Source organism: Camponotus vicinus, unplaced genomic scaffold (genome assembly GCF_025532165.1).
Source record: "Camponotus vicinus isolate PSW18456_S1 unplaced genomic scaffold, iyCamVici1.0 SCAF_8, whole genome shotgun sequence".
Lineage (NCBI taxonomy): Eukaryota > Metazoa > Arthropoda > Insecta > Hymenoptera > Formicidae > Camponotus > Camponotus vicinus.
In genome coordinates, this window is record NW_028141980.1 from 9,014,130 (window position 1) to 9,035,420 (window position 21,291).

General features: G+C 40.0%; 1 protein-coding gene and 2 long non-coding RNA genes across 15 annotated transcripts in view; 1 reads left to right on the top strand and 2 right to left on the bottom strand.

Annotated features, from left to right (window-relative positions):
• Positions 1-21,291, bottom strand: part of LOC145975657 (dual 3',5'-cyclic-AMP and -GMP phosphodiesterase 11) — a 28,636-nt gene that overhangs the window by 4,845 nt on the left and 2,500 nt on the right. For 2 of the 6 annotated variants that reach the window (XR_014440035.1, XM_083106295.1), the window contains exons 2-6: positions 16,907-17,199; positions 15,954-16,058; positions 2,536-2,788; positions 1,471-1,846; positions 992-1,369 (exon numbers count right to left, since the gene is read on the bottom strand). Coding sequence is in view for 5 of the 6 variants with exons in the window: in XM_083106295.1 (XP_082962421.1) it covers positions 992-1,369; positions 1,471-1,846; positions 2,536-2,788; positions 15,954-16,058; positions 16,907-17,192 (1,398 nt within the window). In the remaining variant the exon portion in view is untranslated. Of the gene's footprint in view, positions 1-991; positions 1,370-1,470; positions 1,847-2,535; positions 2,789-3,008; positions 3,185-10,302; positions 11,559-15,953; positions 16,059-16,906; positions 17,200-21,291 lie in introns of those variants that run through there. The other 4 variants (XM_083106296.1, XM_083106299.1, XM_083106298.1 and 1 more) reach the window with 4 other exon arrangements.
• On the top strand, positions 657-15,379 carry LOC145975668 (uncharacterized). Of its 8 annotated transcripts, XR_014440039.1 has the most exons (7): positions 657-3,285; positions 3,859-4,013; positions 4,145-4,223; positions 5,091-5,162; positions 5,309-6,738; positions 7,919-8,062; positions 9,807-15,379. It is a non-coding gene; the product is annotated as an uncharacterized LOC145975668 (long non-coding RNA). The 8 variants fall into 8 exon arrangements; XR_014440041.1 differs by adding an exon at positions 9,441-9,599 and having other exon boundaries at positions 658-4,223; XR_014440038.1 differs by having other exon boundaries at positions 658-3,285; positions 3,859-4,223.
• On the bottom strand, positions 3,457-7,398 carry LOC145975667 (uncharacterized). Its single transcript, XR_014440037.1, has 2 exons — positions 6,962-7,398; positions 3,457-6,887 (listed from the first exon to the last, which is right to left on the bottom strand). It is a non-coding gene; the product is annotated as an uncharacterized LOC145975667 (long non-coding RNA).

A 21,291-nucleotide genomic window follows, 5' to 3' on the forward strand; every position in this document is an offset into this window, starting at 1 on the left:
TTGACCTCTATAATACGCCCTTAAAATCTCTGACATAAATTTAGAAACATTTTGTATATACATATATATATATATATATATATATATATATATATACAGGGTGTCCCAAAACACCCGTACACTCCTTTTAAAATGAAAATAAATGGCTTTTATCAAAAATCGCGAACAATTTTCAAGTAAATCGGGTACGCTCTATCAAATGGTGATATTTTAAACTTTTGATTCCGACCGGAAATACGCCATCCGGATCGGAAGTTGAATTTTTTTAGGGGAACGTGGTACTTTTTATTACAGATTCGAATTGTACGTGAAAAAATAAGAAACTTTTGTATCAAACGTTTTTTCTGAAAGTGCCTCTGTCAATCTTAAAATTGAAGTTCATTATTTCATCACAATTACTTTCAAGGTCAATTTTAAGGTTGACAGAGGCACTTTCAGAAAAAACGTTTGATACAAAAGTTTCTTATTTTTTCACGTACAATTCGAATCTGTAATAAAAAGTACCACGTTCCCCTAAAAAAAATTCAACTTCCGATCCGGATGACGTATTTCCGGTCGGAATCAAAAGTTTAAAATATCACCATTTGATAGAGCGTACCCGATTTACTTGAAAATTGTTCGCGATTTTTGATAAAAGCCATTTATTTTCATTTTAAAAGGGGTGTATGGGGACATCCTGTATATATATATTTTGCTAGTGGAAATATTTCTGTTTAAGCTTTTTCTTCATAAGTGAATCTAAATAATACATCAAATTAATCTATATCAAATTAATGATAATCAAGATAGAGATAAAAAACGCATCAGATAAAGTATATATTTGTACATGTTTATTTATATCAGAAACGATCGCATTCCGGATACGAAAATTGAAAATGATGATTCATTGAGAATTCTCAATGCTATATAATTAATCGATCGGATGCAAAACGCGTCGCGCGCGCTCTCATTAGATAGAAAAGATAGATAAACGGTAATTCCAAGTCCTCGCCTTATAAGCATCTGGTATATTGACGGGTTCTCCGCTCTCAGCGACGTAACCGACGATTCCCGTGCCCCAGGGAATTTTAATTTCATCTTTTTTTTCCATCTCTAGCAACGTCGATCTCGAACAAACGTCGAAAAGTTTTGACACCAGACATCGACTTCTCGGACAGGAGGACGGGTCGTTACGTCGGGTATCCCCGTTGTCGGAATCGATCGCGGCGACTTCGTGATTCCCGACGTGAGGAGACGATATGTTGACAGTGGTTCTCTCGCCCTGGACGAGAAACAACGACCCGCGATCCGCATGAAGAAGCATGCTTACATTTTGCAGAATTTTATGGCACAATGATCTCACGTCCAGCTCGTTGCAGATGTCCTTGACCTGACGGAATTAAAATTCTTAAGGATAGAAGCTTATAAGCTCTTAAGGATTAAAGCTCTCAAGGATAGAAGGACGCGTTTTCGCGCAGTCGCAGTACCTACCAATTCGAAAATAAGGTCCTTCTCGTCGAGGTGCCGGAGCTCGTGTCTGGATCGTCTTTGCGGCCGATTCGAGTTACCGGACCCGACCTGGGTACCACCCGGTTGACCCATGTCGCCGGGCGATACGCTCAAAAAGGTCGGCGTTCCGTCGATCGTGTTGACGATCGGTTTTAAAAGGCCGCCTCGTTCAAATTCGTGCGCCGAAATTTTACGTACGGGTGTCGTAGCTCCCGAGCCCCCGGCACCACCACCACCACGTCCGGATGACGAGTTGCCGCCATGAGTCGGGCTGGAGAGCTCCATGCAGCTGCTGGACGAAGAAGTCGGCGTCGCGTGTGATACCAGCCACAAATCTACAGTCTGCCGTGTTACCTTCCTGATGAATGAAAAGACAAAAGCAATAGAAATAATCTAATAATAGCAGTTTCTGGGAATACTTAAGAGCTAAAATATAGCTGATGGCAGAGAACGAGACGTAAGCGCTTACATCTGTCGCAGTCGTGGACGTAAAGTAAGACAGAGAAAAATTTATATGTAATTTACATATATGTTTTTCTTTGCCTTACTTTGCGTCTATAATTACGACGGACATAAACACTTACGTTTTATTCTCCGCCATTAGCCTATCGCAAGAAGAGAAACATCAATAATACGTATATCAATAATGGAAAGAAGAAACAAAGCATACAACATTAAAAAAAAAAAAAAACGACGATTAGGATGCTGCGGTCCAGTAAACGCTATAGAAAATTCTCTGAACGCTCCAAATACTTTCAGAGGGTGGTCGACGAATGACGTATTTATGACGTCACAAGGTAGGGTTTCGTAGCGTCTATTGAACCGCAGTTATAATAAACATACACAACAAAGCTTTTTTATTTGTTATTTAACAAACATGACGACGAGCGAGTAGAAGATTTGATGATCTCGAGAGATCAGTAGTCTTTCAGATGGAAAACACACGATACATTTGACATGAAAATATATTATTTGACATTCAAATGACGAGCGCTTTCTATCTGGGGCGAATTTTTGTCAGAATTGCCAATTCAAGGAGAATAATACCGTAAAAAATAATCGTTGACGAAGTCGGGATGCTCGTCGAGCCATGCTTCCATGCGAGCGTACTCCGGATCGTACACCGTCGACGTCGAGGAATAATAAGCACCGCCGCCACTGCTTCCGCCGCTTCCATCCTGCACCTGTTGCAACATATTCTGGCTGGCCACGCCGCCCTGTGCTCCTTGCACCCCCTGGACGCAGGGAGCCGCCGTTTCCGCCGTCATCCTCGGCTCCTCGATGCTCCGCAAGTGCAGGCCTGTAAAATATGCCGTTATAATAGTTGGTCGTCAACATTCGTCAAGAACTTTTTCGTCTCGCGTCGACTTTTGCAATTATCTCCGTATTCTAAAAGTTGGCAATTTAATTTCTCGCTTGCTCATTCTTTCCGAGAACGTTTCGAAAATACTCGAGAGAATAGTTATGTCAATTATAACGAAGTTTTAATAGAATGCTAACTTTATCCGAGGGGATCTTACAATTGTAATTATATTCCTTCAAGCGGATAGATCTAAGGGAATCGCGTAGGAGAGATGCGTTTTTTTTTCTTTTCAAACATATTTCGAGGCAACGTTTATATTCGCGCACCACGTTCTCTCGACATAGCGATTCCGTCATGTGTGTACGCGCATCGCGCTCGCGACACAACACACCGCATACGGCTGTGAGAGCGGATATTGCACATCAAAGGAAAACCACATGGTAACGTCATCGTCACCTCGCACTTCTCCGCTCCTCGTCCGACTTAGTGCAAAGGTAAGGCACGCGTCATATGTGTCCAAAGTGTAAGATTAATATTTTATTCGCGTGCGTTTATCGAAGAGACTCTCGCATCGATTTTATCATCCTATATTCCTGGTTCGATCGAAGCCAAATTTTCCCTCCATTACTTCCTCGAAATATTCCCATTGATCATTGATTTCATATACGGTAATTTGATATAAAAATGATTAATTATATACGCGATCTTTCTCTTATCGTGATTATGCTCCAAGCATGTCTGATTTTTTGACAATACGAAAATGTGTTTCGTGGAGAAATTGTTTTGAAAGAACGGATGCTTATTGTCGATAGAAATTCTTTTTCCAAGGTCGCAATTTTTTTTTTTGAAATTTTACGACCGACGTTTCCTCTTAACGAGCATGATTCTCTTATATAAATAGATTCCTCTCGTGCGGGATTAAAACGTATTAAGAGGATGCAAAGACAAAGTGAAGGCTATTATTTCATATTTTACATCTCGATATACCATGATATTCAATATTAAATAAAATACCTTGTAAAAAAATACTCATTTTAATACATCCTAATCGATATATCTTTTTAAAGTCCATGTGGAAAAGTCGGGAGACCGAAGAGGAGGAACGAAGAGTGGTCTGGCGACCAAATGTAAACGAAATCCCCGTGGAAAAACACGATACGGATTATACCGGGTAAATTTCCTACGAGACGAGACGAGACGAGAGCGCGCGTTCTCTTCACGGGTGAGTTACCGCATGTCGCATTGGTCCTGCTCATTCGAATGTCGATTATCAACTACCGGCTGATGTCGTATACATGTACGGATGTCGCCACGATAATCGGCTATAGCGGAGTAATCGCGCGAAATTATTAGCTTTCTCGGCGACACGGTATAATGGAGGGCTCCGTAACTGACAGATCACGGACCCCGCTGAAAAGGATAAAAGGATTCAGCGAGTTGAAATCTTATTGTTTTACATTTTCGAATTATTCCAAAGTAGAATCGTTTTCTACCCGTTTACGAGATTTTCTACCGCGCTACGAGACTGTTTATATACATATTGGTTTTTCCTTCAAGTTTCCTTATTTCCATACAACGCGAAAAAAACGCGGAAACTTGTCATCGCAAGGTTGTAACAAGACAAATATGTTATGCAATGTAGCTGCAATTTTATCACAATATTCAATTCTTCTATCGCTGTAATTTGCGGAATTATAATGTTGCTAATGTAATTGAAAATGTTGTACGAGTTAAATCAGTTTGAATTATACATTTTCCCACCTGAATATTATTTTATAAATTGTCTCGCGTTGGAAAAATGTAATTTCTGATAAATTAGACCTAAACAGTGTTCGATTGACGATATTTTGCGCGTAAAAACAGCATGACACACGTGGGTGGGCCGCTGTTCTGTTTCCGTGCTTCTCTCTTTTTCTTTTTCTCTTCCTCTCTGATGTTACTGGCAATTCCAAACTATTCGATTCTTAAACGCGCGCTGAATATCGATAGTCTATTTAAGTAAGTTACGGATTGTATGGACGAGCCAGTACGCGACATGAATCTTAAAATTCATGAGGTATTTCTCCCAAACGCGCACGTCATTTAATCTACGAATTCTTTCCCCAAATTTGAATAAATTTCTCCGTTACGAAAATAAATCAAACAAGAGATCATCATTTATTATAACTTTTCACCATCGTACATTTCTACGTAATTAAATTTCAAATAGAAATTCTGTCAAAGTAAAGTTCAAGAATCTAATTGAAAAATATAATTTTACTATCTTTTTATGAAAAGATCGATTTATAAATTTGTTTAGAATCCACGACTCAGAGGAAATGCGTTCAAGGATATCCTACGTGTGAATGCCACGGAAAACCAAACAAGCAAAGTAAATAAAATAATCGCACCGAATAAAAAACAAAAAAAGAAAACAAAAGATAACGTAAAGCTTTGCTCAGCTTCCGTATCTCCATACGCGTCTATGATAAATGTTCTTTATGTTGGACGATCGCGATTATAATGAATACACTTTAGGTTTAACGAGTCCTCGTGAACGTCATTGCTTTCGCCATTCGTCGATGACACATGCACACATACATGTAATAGAGAACGATAACTGCTGGATATGCTACTGGAAGATAGTAGAAGCCAAACAACTGAAATTAAAGCTTACAAGTCAGCTGATAATCATGCGCATTTAAAGTTCGATGAAGTTATCTATGCGGCAAAGTTGCTCCGATAACGCGTCAGTCGTCACCTATAGACACTCGTAAACATTTTCGCTAACTGGTAGTTGAAATTCCCGAAAAAAATAGATGCTAATTTTACGGAACTGTTCAATTCTATTGTTGTCGAACGCAACCTGATTCTTCTCGATTCCTTTAAAATTCAGCATGATTCATTCGAGTGCTTTAAATCACTGTCAGATCTCTCATAATCGTGGTATTGAAAATTGGATGGTTCCCAATAAATAAATATATAATAATTTATAACGTATTTTCGGTTCTTCTTTCGCAGATCTCTCGAAAATAAATATTATATTTCGTCTTTCAGATACGTGGACGACGCTCCGTGCGACAGGGTACGAGAGACACAGTTATACAAAAGGCGAACACGCTGGTGTTTCGCGCGCTTGTAGCAAACAACGGCTCGGAAAGCTGAGAAACCGACCGACCGGCCTTCACGCGCCTTCGCCTCGGCCCGATGGCGCCAAGCTGACCTATCTGCTCGCCACCGATCTGGCCGCGGTCTCACTTTACTCGACCGGCCGCTGGTCGATCAACCGATCGTCATTCCTCGTTGTGTTCGTTATAGAAATTTTCCCGAAATTATAGATTACGAATATACGCGTGTCGCGACTGATCTAATAAGGAAATTTTACGAAATAAGACTTTAGGGAGATAAAGCACGCGAATAGAAGACATATCGATTAGTTTGGAAATTATATCGGCTGTAGAATCTTTTGAGAAATTTCTGATATGTATCGCTCAATCATTTTGGCATCTGGTTGGAAATTGTAAATGTAAATGTGCGATAAAAAAAACGACTTCGTGGTAGCTAGTCGTTCATGTGTACACGTTATTTTTCAGGAAAGCGGAAAGTCGAGTCGGCTATAAACCGCTAAATCACTTTCTAAGAATCATAAATCTCGTCGAGATTTACATACCGCAAGATGGAAGGACTGAAAATTGTCGGAAGATCTCTCGCTGTTTTCGTGCGGATCGATCGACGTAATTTGATGCTTTGTGTAAAGAGCTGAATAGAAGTCTGGGGAGACAAAATTTGACATGGATTCTTAGAACCGATGACGCAAACGCGACGGGTTCCCAGAAACCGGAAGCGACTGAAACGTTCCATGTAACTGAGATCGCGGCAAGGTCGAAGGACTCGAAAGATGGAAGGACGAAAAAAGGATTTATCGTCTTTTGGCCCAGGCGTCGATTCCGCCGCGTTCGCGTTCAAATGTACGTACACCAAGAAGGCCGTTGAAACCTGCTCTCGGACCGGTCGCCGGTTCTTCGTTTTCTGACAGCATCACAGACTCTCTTCTCCCTCCACCCGCCAAGTCTGCGTACTTGATCGTCACTGCCGTCAAGTTCAATGCTACCGTTTCCTTTCAAATCCGTGCACAAAAACAAAGAAAATCGATTCGCAATCTCATTTTATCATTCCTTGTTTCACACGAACCTTTGGCATATCACTAATAGGAGCGAAATTAGTAGTCTCGTTGCTATCGCTGCGTGGGCGATTATTCTAATCATGTGAACTGCCCACGTTGTTCAATTTCTGAAAACGTGTCACGCAAATAACCGGAACATTTCCGGTTCGCAATTTTAAAGAGGGATCATCTTTTAAAGCCAATGTACACTGCGATGGAACTTTTGTGTAAATCTATGATTAATATTCTAGATGATCCGCTTAGATCGCGATACATTTTGAGATTTCTTTTAAGATTCAATCCCATCCAAGATTACCGTCATTTCTGCAAGGATAATATAAATTCTACTTTCAGAATTTCGATATAATTAATCGATATAATTCGATATAATTTCTCTCGCAAAGAATATCGTTGTCGAATTTCCAATACGTTTAAGACAGGGATTTAAAAAATCACCGTTACACAGAAAAAAAATAAGTGTCAAATCAAAACTTGTATACTTAAACTAACGCGTTCATTGTTATATACGCAACAATTTATAATCTTCTTAGAAGAATTTAATAATTTTAATATTGTAATTGTCACCTCAAGAATATATAATTATTTAATTCTACTTTAAGAAAATTATAATCTTTTTAAAAATGTTATTTTCTATCTAACATTGTTTCTTTTCCATTCAAGAATATTAAATCTTAAATTATAAGAATATATTTTTCTTGATTGAACTATTTAAAATGGCTTCATTAAAGTAAGCAATTATTCAAGCAATTATATTTTTCTTTAATTAACGCAATATAATCTCATTTCAAGATTCCCATGTTCAAACTAAATATATCTTCAAAACAAGAATGTCCTTTTTTTTCTGTGTAATTAAATCCGAAAGATTACAAAATTTTAATTTCGCAAGATTTCTCTTGAATAATAAAGCGATGAAATAATTATGAAATAAATAACTATTATATATTTAAAATATAAATGTCTGGCAGGAGTTCGAGTGGCGCAGCGGCATCATGATGAGGAAACTGAAATCGACTCTGGAAAAAGAAGATGGAATTCTTCGCGACAGTCAGCTACAATTCCAAGGAGAAGAGGAAGCTCGCGATCGAGCTCCACTTTCGGCATGCGACGAGGTAAATGTCTAAGTAAGCGACGCAAGACGCGACGGCACACGCAGCTATATTAAACCCGACCAACACGTGCGCACGCGTGCGTATCGTCACGTCGTCGTTGCAAGAGATTCGTAGCCCACACGAAACCATCAACGAGCCTATGTATCTATATATCTCGCAATCGGTTTAGAGCGTTACACTTTTTTCGCTCTTTTCTCTCGATATCCCACTCGTACGTGAAAGAGTCACCAGTTACGCAAAGTCATCTTGTACGTCGTGGAAGAGAAGACTGCGTGAAAGGAAGACTCGAAGCCAAGTACGGTGATTATTTCCGATAAAAAGAAATTTATTTAAATCGCACAAATCACCCGGACGGAAAAGGATATCGAAGGCAAAGAGCAATGCTCTCGTGACACTTTGAGAAAATTGCTCGGAAACCGCGCGTCATCGAGGAACCGACGATGCTTCTTGTAATCCGCAAGTTACGCAACGAAATAGCGCCAGTTACCTTGGCCAATGCAAATAAGCGTCGTCGTTATTCGTCTTGTACGATTGCTCTTGCAATAAGTATGTATAGCGGTATCGCAACCACGCACTCTCACGTTAGTTGCGTGTGTTTGGAAAACGAGAATCAAAGATCATCTCGACCGCATCTTCGACCCTTCGCACCCTTTTCCACTGTGCGAAAATTATTATTCCGTCACGCGAAATTTTTTAAACATTAAGGAAATTGGACGTGTTTTAGGAATCGAAGAAAATTTCTAAACAATGGTATACAGTTCGATTCCCACGACTCGAAGTATCTTTCTCTATTTGTTTCTTTTCTGTGTAAAATATGAATAAAAGATTTGACCGATCGATGACACATTGATTGAACATTGTTGTCATTCCTTTGGATAACGGGAGTTGTCGACGCAATCGTCAAATGCGTAAATAAACAGTTTGAAACAGCCGATAAATTGCGATATCGGAATCGGATCGGCGCGCAAAAGTGCGCCTATCTCGTCGCGATGGAAATTCCACTTTAAATTCAAAGGTTACGCGGCTCTCTTGCCGGAGATAAGGCGCTTATCGTTAACTGTAAATCTTATCGTGACATTAGCATCGCGCGCGATCAAAAATCGGTAACGATGCGTGCAATGCAATGGCCTGTCCTTTGCAGGGATGTGCCCAGGGATGTTTAACCCATTCAGACCCTATGTACATAATTATGCACAAAAACTTTCTCAAAACTTCATGTGAAATAGTTATTTTTTAGAATTAGTTTCCCTGCGATCTCTCGGTGGACTAGATAATAATAAAAATAAAAATAATAAAAAAAATAATAAATAATAATAAAATAATAATAATAATAATAATAATAATAATAATAATAATATATAATTTTTTACATTACCAGAAAAAATTCAGGTCTGAATGGCTTAATGACGTTTAATGACAGCTAATCAAAAAGAAAGAGCGAGAGACGTAAAATTGATTCCCCCGTTCTGGCTGCTCTTTAATCACCAACTTTTCATTCGACAAGATTTATTTGACTTTTTCAACTTTTCCCCGTCAGGTATATACCACATAACTTCTAATACTTTACGTTAAAAAGAGATAAGGCGCCGGATCGTCGAGAACGATAACGAGAAACGAAACGGCTCAACTTTGACACGCACATACATATTACTTATTGTATTTATATGTACCTTATAAATATATTTATATAGGAAATATACTACTAAATTTCTTTGTAACTACAAAACTCGTTCTCTTCTTCCAGAGAGCAAGATACCTCGCCTCGAACGCGTGTCCACATTGACGATGCAACGACGAAAAGGTTAACGAGACCTGCATTTAAAAAGCGATACCCATCTTTCCTCCGGATGTACGTATACAACGCCAAGTTATCGCAAGTATGCGCGAGGTTATAACATTTTCGCCAATGTCTTCTTACGATTGAATCCAACCTGCGCGCCCTACGCTATTACGCTATTACGATCTAGGGGTCTTTAATGGGGGCCCATGCTACGCACGAATCACGACGGAATCACGTTGCACGCACGTCTCGTCGCATCGTTGGACGAGAAACATGCACGCATCCAGCCTCGCATCGGGCCTGCCAGCGGTGGCGACTTTCAAGCTAATTTTGCACATGCGGCGAGATTATAGGTGAACCAAAGGACAGAGAGAGGGGGGGAGATTCGTTAGCGATGACGAAAGGAAATTATTATTATTAGCGCGGAGCGCGTTCGCGTAGAGCCTCGAGATGAACTTACATTGATCCAATATCTTAAGCATCGCTTTCTTCAGCTGCATAATCGTGCTGCTGGCTACCGCGGCGTCGAGGAACAACAATAACAACGACACGAAGCGCGATCTCTCCCGTGCAGACGTCCGCTCGACCGATCCTGTCCATCGTCGATAAGACGAAACCTTCAAAGAGCCACTGACCGTCGACCGACAACAGGACGCTGCATCTCGCCGCACGACGCGGTCGCGGTCGCTCGGCGGCGAGTCGACATCCTCTCTTTCTTCTCCTTTCGCTTCCTCTAGGTCAGCGCGCGCGCGCGCGCGCACGTGTCCGTATGTGTCACGCGCGTGTGTACGAGTACTCGTACGTATGTGTTTGTTGCACGATGCACTCTCGACTGGCACAACGCACCGCGTGCGTGTACGCGCGTATGTACGCGCACCACCACGAGCGAGGAAGCGAGGAAGTCGTCGTCACTTCCGGCGAGCTGGAATCCGCACGATGAATGAACTCGTTCGCATAATCGGCTCCCTACATGCGAATTCTATCCGATAACACCCGACACGTGGCCGACCGGAGCGAGGGCTCTTAAAAGCGACGATGAAGAAGCGATCACCCGCAGCCGCCCAGATACGATAAATTTGCTCGTTTCGCTCCGAGAAACCGATCGCACACCCGCCCCGGTCACATCTTATCGCGCCCCGATACACGAGTTATCCGATGACTCGTTTGCGATGCAAGACGGAAACTGACATGGAAAAGAGGCAAAACTGAATCTGTTACGATCCGCGCAATAGTCTCCGGAGGAGACTATTTTCTAACGAGGTGCCTCGAGAAGGTGCCTAACCAGAAGACTCGAAGTAATCGCAAAAAAGTCCACTGTTGCAATCGTAAGATTTCACGATACTCAAGACGATGTTTATTAGAATTCGATACGATATCGTGAGATTCCGGAACCGCACTATCCACTGTTTCTTCTTCTTTTTTTCTTTTTTGTTTAATGCCACAGAATCGACACTCGACGACGGGCCATGGATGTTTTTAAATTCGACCGAACATTGTCGCGCGAAAAATCGAGTTTCATCGTTCCGTTTCATCCATGTACACCGATTACTCCTTTTTCTTTATCAGGAAAATCACATTATCGAGCAAGTTTTGGAAAGAGCCAACGATACACGGCAAAATTCGCTGCTTCGAGAGTTACGAGACGCTCGACCTCGATGCATCAAGAACGCACGTGAACCGCACGCAAGTTTATGAGCGACTGTTACGAACCTGATCGAGTGGAGTCGAGTTGAGTTCAGCCGAGTCGTGCGGCGCAATGTGACGCTCGGGACCCAAAGAGGGGGAAAAAAGAAGGAGAGAGAGAGACAGAGAGAGAGAGAGGGGGTGGGAGAGAGGGAAGGAGACAAAGTTTCTAATTCCGATTAACACCGCTTTGCACCGTACAGTATTTTATATGCAGGGTAAATCAAATTATCGACCGTAATCGGAGGACGAGATGTTGCAGTTATCGGAGAAACACGAACCGCATCGGTGTACGACATGTGACGAACGAAAATTACCGCATGCAGCACGAGATGATTATTTGCGGGGAGAAGAATTTTTGCCGATCTGCAATGGGCTGACATGGGAGATAAATACACTTTTTTATCTCGCTCTCCATTGTACATAATACTTGCTCGCATCGTCACATTCGTGCGATAAGTACGCGCGTGTACGAATGCGTGTACCCGTGCACGCGTCACCAGATAGAAGGAGGGAGAGGAAGGTGAAGAACGGGGGGCAGGAGAGAAAGAGAGAGAGAGAGAGAGAGGAAGGGGGAGAGCGAGAGGGAGAATTAAAGCGTCCATAGCAGCCAAGACCTCGTTGTTATAAAGCAAGTAGTCGTCTTCCTTCGTTCGGAAGGCAGAACAGATGCGAATAGATTTATCCAAGACTCGACGTTTTCGGATAACGCGTTCGCGTTATGACTGCATTTCATTTTTATCCCTTCAAGACCCATCGCTCATCGCAGCCATATTAAATTACAACGTCAGAAGCGAAAAATTGCGCATAAATCTTTTTCTTACGCCAGCGAGACGTCGAAATAAATCAGGCTTTTTTTTTCCACGCGACATTCGTGTGAACGGATCGAAAGGGGGACTCGTAAAAAAAAAAAAAAAAAAAAAAAAACTTGTAATTTATTCGCTGTTCGCGAGGTTTCAGGTGGGGAGAGAGAAAAAAATCATCTTTAAACCGGGAGACAGCTAGAAGAGAGACGGGTACGCTTCTCCTCTCCGTCACTCCGCAAACTTGCGTACGATAAGCACGCGTGAGCGCGCCGTGCCGATGCACGTATTATGTACATACATGTGTGTCGCGTCGAATTATGCAACTGATGAGGTAGCGTTCGTGGTATCGCACGGTATATATCGAGATAAGGCTCGGCGTGAGTTTGGCGCGTCAGCAGAGCCGAGGCGAGAGAGCGAGAACTCTTCGAGAGGAGGAAACTCACGCGCCGCGACATCCGTCCATCGTTTTGCAACCACGAATGTTTTGCCACACTTTGACTGTACTTATTTGTTAGTAATTCGTTATCGACGGGCGGGTCGGTTCATCTCGAAACATTTTTTCCGCGCGGAGATTCCGCGCGTTATTACAGTCCAACAGGCTGAATAGCTCGCGAACGGACGGATTTCTCTTCGCGGATGATACGTTTCGCGAGAGCAACGATCGCGACTCTCTCTTCCTTTAACCGCGCTTCGAGACTCGCCGAGGAATATGTACTCCCGACATCAGTAAACACATCAAGTTGTCTATTCGAATGTCTCTTGTAAAAAAAATTCCCCGAGCTTCCAGATATTTTTGTTCAAAATTTCAGGTAAAAATAATTTTAAAAAATTTTTTAATACGATTTTCTAAAATAAATTCTTTTATATTTTTCTGTGTCTTTAATATTTTTTGCACTCGTATGAAAGAAAAACATGGAGCATCTTAAGTTTCAAATGCTAGATTTGTAAATATACTGAAGAAAAACTGAGTAACTTGTAAGATAAGCGTTTTTCACTTGCATAACATGTTTTATTTTTTCATCGCTAAAAATTACAAAAAAAAATATATACCGCGATATTTTGTTAAAAAAAACATTAAATATATAAACACAAAGATATTTATTTATAGTATATTTCACAAACACATAATTCACTTTGCTATCGACTGTTTATAATACGAGAGAAAAATCATCAAAGAGAAAATTTTTCACAAAATTCTAAAGTCCTAATAAAATTTCATGAGAATTCTCGAATTTTTCCAAAATAAATCTTGGAAAATTTCAGATTTTCCATATTTTTGCAAGGAACAGGACACTGGTAAATTATCGCGTCATTTTCTTCTTTTTCCGTTTATATCGTTTATTTCTCCGATGATTCAGTAATGACATATCGCGGTTCGATTCAACGAAAAAAACGGTTTCTAAATGTATTAAGACTGACTAACAGTCTTGCGTGATCATTATTTTAAGTCATAATTATCGCAAATATTTTTACGCGATTATCGCGCTCACATTCCTAAAAGATTGGTTTTCTTCCTCGCACACATCAGGTCTTTCCCTTTCAATTTTTTTCCTACGCGTTTATTATGATAATTTATTTATTGAAATTTCGACACGCATTCTTCCTTGGACGAGAAGGTTCTTATTGCTTTTTGGAAATAATGTATTAACTTCGGTGATCCTTAGACGATATACCGTAGATAGCATCGTAACCTTGACCGTTATCCACGTTATCCGAGCTCGTGCTTTTCTCGATATTAACACGCTCTCGATCAATTCTTATGAATAATCCCTCTCTTGTCCTGCCTGTCACGAGCGAAGAGACAGATTGTCCCTTCATTCGAGATTCTTTCATCTTCTCTCCCATCTGCCTGCGTGTTCCGCCTGAAACACGTCTTCTACATTTGCGAGAGCGGAAAGTCGCAACCTTCGTAAATTAGCGGCATCCTAATTGACGTATCCGTTGGCGTAGACTTTCCGCGCCGCGTAAAGACGTAGCAACTGCCAACCATGAGAATAATGAAGTAAAATGGATCGGATTACTCGGCGAACGTCGAAAGAAGCTTTTAATCAAAAGTGGAACTTGATGCCGTGCCGACTAATAAAACCAAGATGATACAAAGACTATTTAAAACGTTAACAAAGCAGGCAGAGATTTGTCAGAGGCGTAATGAAGCGAGGAACGTCGCGTAAAGCGTTACTTATTAAACGACGTTATTCGTTGAGGAGATGAAGATAAAAAGAAAGAGAGAAAGCCGCGGTGAAGATTCAGGATTAGACGTGCCGGGTCAATGAGTCCGGGTCAAACGAGCATGCGACTCGTATCGAATTAGCTTGTCGCACTGAAATTGACCTCCAGGCTAATTTCATGATCCATATGCGTTCATATACGCGTGTCGGTACACGCTATATACAGGGTGTTTCTTAATAAGTGCGAAAAATTTTAGGAGATGATTCTTTGTCGAAAATTAAGGGAGGTTTTTCATATAAACATATAGTCCTACATCCCTCCCTGTGGAGTTACACTCCTCCAAAAATGGGGGTAAAAATTAGATTTTTATTTTTTTCTCAAATTTGGAACAAGTTAAAGAAATGAAATTAGGTGGATATTTTCTACTAGTAAAAAGGTTATTTATTAATATTTTTTTCAGCCTCCCCTATTGTTACAAGGGGATGAAACTAGCAATCCCTATTCAATTTTTTATTACAACTTTTTAATGGGCCGGAATATGATCATGTAAAAATATGCATTAAAAAGTTTAATTTATTTAGAAACTTTTTTATTTGTTTTATTTTTTTCATAAAATTAGTAGTTTTCAAGAAAAAAAATAAAATATGTTATCGTGCACAGCATGATGCTAAATAGCAGAAGTTTCGAATTACAAGAAATTAAATTTTAAAATAAAAATAAAATTAGGGTAAATGTTGGAAAAATTGGAACAAAAACAAAATTAAAATAAAGACCTAAAAGCTTAAAAAATAAAAACCTAATTTTTACTCCCATTTTTGGAGGAGTGTAATTTCACAGGGATGTAGGAGTATATGTTTACATGAAAAATCCTCCTTAATTTTCGACAAAGAATCATTTCCTAAAATTTTTCGCACTTGTCAAGAAAATCCTGTATACATATAGGATAATTCACAAGTTTTACCTCGCTTTGAAAATACCACGATCCTAGCAAAAAAAAAGATGAAACGTGGCGCTCGTGTTAAACGATACATGTAATTTATTTTACAATATAAAATAATCTCGCGATCCTGTTGATCAAAATTTACGGCCATCTGTTAATCTACGAATCGAAAGGTGAGAATTTCACGAATCTATTCTATATCGAATGTCGTAATGTGCAGAAAAAGAACTATTTATTTCGACGCACGGCGCGAGAAAAAAAAAATTCATGCGATTTCTCGCTTCTGACATTATAATCCAATATGATTTCGCGGCGAAGTGGCCACTGGAGGCCGCTTAACGACTGCCTTTTGTCGGAATTCCAATTCAATTTTATTCTCCGTTTTATTTACGCTCGCTCCGGCAAGCACTTCGCCCGACTGTCAGATAAACGTCCGTTGACGCGTTAAGAAAGAAGCGACATCGCCGATGGAAGTCGTCAATGGACGTGCGTGAAAAGGAATAAAGGACTTACCCGGTTTCCTGCGGGAGCTCCAAAGCACGGGAGGATGCGCGGATGCGGCGACGGCAGCGGCGGGGTTACCGCCGGAGGCAGCCAGCTTGACTGCGTTCCGCGAACCTGGAACCAACGCAAACTCTTTTCAGGGACCAAATTTTTACACCTTCGTCTCATGTCATACGCCTTCTCTCGTCGAGAGACAAGAGGAGAGAAGGACGAGGGGGTAGCGGTATTTTTCAGACGCAAAAGAAAAACAGTTGTTATTACGCAAAATCGTTAGACCTTTTGTTTGCACAGCCTCGCTGGTTATCGGATACGCGAATAATTTTTTTTATACGATTAATCGACAATTAAAGACAATTAAAATCGAAGCGAGGGGGCGAGGAGGGAAGGGGAAACGCGCGATAGGGTGCAATATCTCGCTGGAATCGAGACACTGGAACATTGCTGTCGCGAAAGGAGAGGAAGGCACCATCGACGGCTCATTAAAAAACAAAATACAACGCGAGCAATACGACGCTTTGTTCGGTATTCGGTTTCACTGTCGTGAATGATAAAGCGACGCGAAGACATTGAATCGCAGGTGTCGCGCAGGCAGATTCTTCGGGTCGGGCGAATTGATAATTTTTTTTTCGTGCGATCAATCGCCATTTGTATGCGGAGACGCTCCAATTTTACGGGAAAAATGACGCGATCTCCGGAAAAGCGAGACTCGGGCTGGTCGGGTCTCACGGAACGACCATTAGCCATTACAGGTTGAGAATATTAACGGCTACCGTGCCAAGTAGGCTACCGTGCGAGTAACGAGCACTTGGCGGAAGGAGACGTGCGTAATAACGAGCGCAGGAAGGAAACAATTTGTGCATTTTAACCGTGCCTTAGTAGCTAAGTCGCCTTGTCCGCGTCGGCGCATTTTATTTTCTCTCTCTCTTTTTTTTTCATGAAAATCGCGCTCTCGTCAAACTTACAAAATCCGTCCGGTTGCTCCTCGACTTCGGGACTAGAGGACGAGGTAGCGCAGCTGCAGGTGCACGAACAGAATAGCCTTCTCCTGCCGTCACCCTTCCCCTTGGCCAGATAACGACACTGTCGCCCACGAATAGCCATCGAATGGCGTATCCGGTGAAGATTCGCCGAATGAGAGGGTAATCGCGGGGTGCTCGCGGACGGCCGGCTCGCGGTTGAATTAACCTTGGGTGGGTTCGGATTGGTAGCAGGGGAAAACGATATGCGTGCTCCGACGCGATTCCTCATACGACAACTATATATAGGCCCATATATCCGTTACTTTCTATATATCCCGCGGTCGATACCGACCTCGTCTCTTACGACGCTCGTTCGACGATCGTTAACTAATACGATCGCCAACCGATACGTGCATTAAACTTCCGGTCCGCGTCTCCGCGTCTCCGCGTCTCTCATCGGCTTAATGGCCGGTGTCGCGCATGGCCCCTTCCCGCATCGCGAGCGCTATTTTTGGCATCACTTTGGGACGCCCCCGACCAACGTTTCGATTACGCGAAAGGACGATAAAGGACGATTGTATCTAATACGAAACGTCCTTGAATTATCGCATAAATATGTATCTCGGGGGAAGAAAAAAAATTGCCAATTCACGTTTTATTCAACGTAAAGGCACTCCTTTTTCAACGATATCACAATTTCATCGGTATCAATCAGACAGATATCTTTCCTTATTTCTTCATTCACGCCCGGTCTACGTTTGTTCGCTTTAGACTTGTCGTTTCTGGATGAGCAACGAGCGATAAACAAGATTAATCGGGGAGGGCGAAAAAATGGGTTTGCTCCAATTTTTCGCTTGTAACTCGCGTATCTCCGATCGTGTTTGAATCTTGTTCTAACGTATCTTATGAAGCGTATGCACGCAAGAATCGATCCGTACGCACGCAAAATCCATAAATATTAATTTAATCACACGTGCAGTATTTTAAGAACTCATTTTCATCCAAGGCCAGCGCGTTTTCGTGTCACATTGTAATCCTCGAGATTAAACGTATAGGGTCCTGTATTTCTCGTATTTTCAGAAATAATGTAGAATAAAGAGAAGTGGAAATATTCTGTAAAAATTTTGTACATATCGTACATACATTTTTCAATTTCGAGCTTCAATTTAGAAACGGAGCGAAATAACGATGAAACATTTTTTTTTTTTGCGAAAAAATACAATTATTCCTCGATTTTTCCGAATTTTCCGCGAACGATAACGCGAAGGCATAGGACGAGGTATATACGAGCACATCGCTCGCGACATATTTACGTTATCATATCGATCGTTCCTTCGGTAAATAACAGCCACGTAACGTAAGTGACACTTGAAAACGCGCGCGCACAACGGAATACGTTATATATCATTAGGTTTATAAAATGCGCATATGAACGATCTCGATATGATCATTAAGGAATGATTGACTTATTGACACATAAAGATAATTGGTGACTGGTAGTCGTCCGAGTGTCGTTCCAAGATAAGATCATTCAACGATCGTTCGCGATCGCAGATGCGGAGACGGGAGCGCGTATAAATGCATAGAATCATAAATGCCTATTGTGTTTACGCATTATTGACCGTTTGCGTAATAATAAGCATCGATGATTGTCACTTGCATACGATATAGAGTTCAATGGCATCCGGTAAGTTCTTTGCCGTTGACTACACAGAAAAAAAGGACATTCTTGTTTTGAAAATATTTATTTAGTTTTAACATGGAAATCTTGAAATGAGATATCGCGTTAATTAAAGAAAAATATGCTTGAATAATTGCTTACTTGAATGAAGCCATTTTAAATAGTTCAATCGAGAAAAATATGTTCTTATGATTTAAGATTTAATTTTCTCGAATGGAAAAGAAACAATGTTAGATAGAAAATAATTTTTAAATCAAAGATTATAATTTTCTTAAAGTAAAATTAAATAATTATATATTCTTGAGGTGACAATTACAATATTAAAATAAGAATATAATATTGTTGAAATTTAAAATTATTATATTCTTCTAAGAAGATTATAAATTGTTGCGTACATACGAAACAATGAACGTGTTAGTTAAGTATATAAGATATTTTGATTTGATACTTATTTTTTTCTGTGTATAACTTTTTTGCCCTTCTTTCACCTTGACTTTCGGTATCCTAGGAACAGGATTTCCTTCCTCTGGAAAAGGGTCTTTTTTCCGTCTCAATAGTATACTTATATTATACTCCGTATACTTTTGCGATCGTTACGTCACAGAAAATTTCGGCGCGAAGTAAAATGCGTGGAAGAGAAAGATGGGAACGCACAAGTACGGCAAATATTTATTTCGTCACTGCTTTCGCGCAGTTTCGACAAATTTAAGCGATAATACTATCTAAAGTAAGTACTTTTAGCCAAGTTCGGTGCACTCGCTGTGATTCACTCATTTTATCCTCGAATATTTCAATTTATCGGACACGCGTGTTTTATAGACGATTTAAAAGCTACGAAATATACATGACATATATCTGTTTTTTTTTTTATCGTAAATATGTCCTATTTTAGATATCAAAAAATTGAAGAGGTTTTTGAATGATTTTGATCATTTTGAATCTGTTTTAAAATTGATATTTTTTTAACGATAATGTCGAATGCGAGTAGAGGATATAATAATTTTTAAATTACACGAGTTAAAAAGGATTTTTCGCACATTAAATTTTCAAAAATCAAAACAAATATATTTCTTACTCATTAATTTCGATAGAAATTTATTTTAATAGAAAATGTCCAATTTAAAGTTTTTGTGTATAATTATAAAGATATATGACATATATACAATGAAAGATATAGAATATTAGAAAGAGATAGCGATCGTGCATTAGTTTTCCTCGCTAAGAAGAATTTCAAATTACTGAATGAATTTGTTGTTAAAGAGATTGTTTCGAAATTTTTGGGATATCCTGTGCGCGAGTCACCTGGAATCATTTTCTACAGCAAGAGAAATAAGTACATATCTCTCTTGTAGCTTCGCTATACATAAATCTTTTATCTCCGTCATAAAAAACGGAAACGCAACGTGAACAAATACATGATAAAGCTCGCGATTCGCCTCACGTACGTAGTCGACTAAACATTCAAGCAACTATGTAACACATTTAGTCATTTTTCTTCGTATTACTTTGCAGCAAGTTTCTTCTAAATGTATTTTTCTGACGACGAGAGATCAGACGAGAAATTTTTTACTTTCGTTTCTGATATATTTTTCATATATTTATAAAACTTTTATGTTCACTCTCGTTAGAAAAATAAACACACGGAAGTGCACAGAAAAAAAGAACATTCTTCTTTTAAAAATATATTTAGTTTTAACATGGAAATCTTGAAATGAGATTATATTGCGTTAATTAAAGAAAAATATAATTGCTTGAATAATTGCTTACTTGAATGAAGCCATTTTATATAGTTCAATCGAGAAAAATATATTCTTATGATTTAAGATTTAATTTTCTCGAATGGAAAAGAAACAATGTTAGATGGAAAATAACATTTTTAAATCAAAGATTATAATTTTCCTAAAGTAGAATTAAATAATTATATATTCTTGAGGTGACAATTACAATATTAAAACAAAACTATAATATTGTTGAAATTTAAAATTATTAAATTCTTCTAAGAAGATTATAAATTGTTGCGTATATACGAAACAATGAACGCGTTAGTTTAAGTACATATATAAGTTTTGACTTGACACTTATTTTTTTTTCTGTGTGGTTGACGAGTCTTTATATAACTCATATCTAATACATATTTTCGCTGGATGCTTTACAAAATACTGTCCAAAATACTATCCAGTTCGAAAGTGTGCTACGGTGTTTCGAAAAGGTTGGAAACCGCTGCGATAGTATTTATCGAATGTCGCCGTTTGCGTTTGTGTGTGCGTGCGTTTACTCACGCTGCGCGAGCATCGCTTTCTTTTTCACTGAACACGCGCTATCTTGGTCGACTTGGTCGAGAGTGTCAACTTTCCGTTAGTGTGTCGTGGCACGTTCGGGCACATATTAGAAATCTCACGGTGGCTCATATCGTCGATCGAAACGTTCGACTTTCGCGCTCACGAGGGGGGCCACCGAGGCGGCTCGTCAATTTCACACAAATAAATTTCGCTCAGATACGACGAAATGATGTTCCGAGGTCACGCAGATAAAATGGGTAAAAGGCGATAATGTGTTTTCCGTCCAATACCCGCAGATAAGGTTATCGCATTCGAATCGCAAATGGTTTCCCCCGTTTGTAACCGGCGCAGCCTATTCCGCTTAATTAAGTGCGACTGAAAAAAAGTGGTCTACCTTTTTTTAAATTCGTACCACCTACGCTTTCAAT